At 44.8% G+C, this 1,176-nt stretch overlaps 1 protein-coding gene across 1 annotated transcript in view; it reads left to right on the top strand.

Annotated features, from left to right (window-relative positions):
• The first annotated feature begins 6 nt into the window (after positions 1-6).
• The window catches only part of LOC106943235 (biotinidase-like), a 12,215-nt gene continuing 11,045 nt past the window's right edge, over positions 7-1,176 (top strand). The window contains exons 1-3 of the mRNA XM_015026564.1: positions 7-48; positions 125-679; positions 1,049-1,081. Coding sequence (XP_014882050.1) covers positions 46-48; positions 125-679; positions 1,049-1,081 — 591 coding nt within the window. The 5' untranslated portion in view covers positions 7-45. The remainder of the gene's footprint in view (positions 49-124; positions 680-1,048; positions 1,082-1,176) is intronic.

The raw sequence follows: 1,176 nt of genomic DNA, 5'->3' as shown, positions 1-1,176 counted from the left end.
TGCTTTGACATCCTGTTCCACGATCCCACAGTAGCCCTGGTGAAAATGGTAGGAAGCTTCATCCACACAGACGTGTCTAACTGAGCCAACTCTCTCTTTTCTTATCTTTTTGCTTCTCTTCCAGGGTGTGCGTCAGCTGATTTTCTCCACAGCGTGGATGAACGCTCTCCCGCTGTTGGATTCAATCCAATTTCATAGAGCCTTCAGTCTGGGGGCCAATGTCACGGTTTTGTCTTCAAACCTTCGTTATGACAAGCTCAGAATGACAGGAAGTGGTATCTACACCCCATTTTCTGCTACCTTCCACCACGCCGTGAAGGGAGACCCAGAGGAGGGTCGGCTGCTTGTGGCCACAGTCCCAGTCTTAGGTCCAGTTGGGGTGAACAATGTGACTGAATCATTGTCACCTGTGGCTGCAGAGTCTGATCACTGCCACACAGATGGCTGTGCTGATTCTCCTTCTCCTGGTTCCTCTTACCCGACCTTCAAAGCAACCATGAGGCGTGACCTGTATTGGTTTGTCCTCATAAATGAGACACAGGGCAATCTCACAGTGTGTCATGGTACATTCTGCTGCCACCTCCAGTACAAGTGGACAGCACATGACAAAAGCAAGGAATTATATGCATTGGGAGCATTTGCAGGAACTCACAACTCAAGTCAATGTTATGCTTTGCAGGTAGGCATGCAAAAAAAAATTTGAATATCATTCCAAAGTTATAAAGGTTGATTGCACTCAGTGATATGCATGTTGAATTTAATTCTGATCACTTTGATGAATGTGTCTTCCAGCTAATGAAAACCCCAAATTCAGTTTCCTGAAAAAGTTATGCAGACAGATGAAAAGTCCTGCTGGAAAATGACCAGTGGCTTATTGGCTTATTGGCTGTGAAACTGAATTTGGGTTTTTCATTCACAGCTTGGTACCAATCTAAATTTCAGAAATATATTCCTCTGGGTAAAATTAGCCCACCAAACATGATTTATTACTACTAAATTAATTATTTCACTGAAGTGCAGCTGCATTTAACTCTCCTCCTTTTTACAGGTATGTGCAGTAGTCCGCTGTGCGGGACTGGAGGCCAAGTCTTGTGGACAGAAAGTGGAGGAGGCGGAGTCTAAAATGGACTTCAGGTTGGAGGCAACTTTCCAGACAGATTACGTGTACCCTTCAGT

Source organism: Poecilia latipinna, unplaced genomic scaffold (assembly GCF_001443285.1).
Source record: "Poecilia latipinna isolate Pla-1442-1.1 unplaced genomic scaffold, P_latipinna-1.0 Scaffold5027, whole genome shotgun sequence".
Taxonomy (NCBI): domain Eukaryota; kingdom Metazoa; phylum Chordata; class Actinopteri; order Cyprinodontiformes; family Poeciliidae; genus Poecilia; species Poecilia latipinna.
The sequence above is the reverse complement of the archived record's forward strand: the minus strand, read 5'-3'. Positions and strand labels throughout refer to the sequence as shown.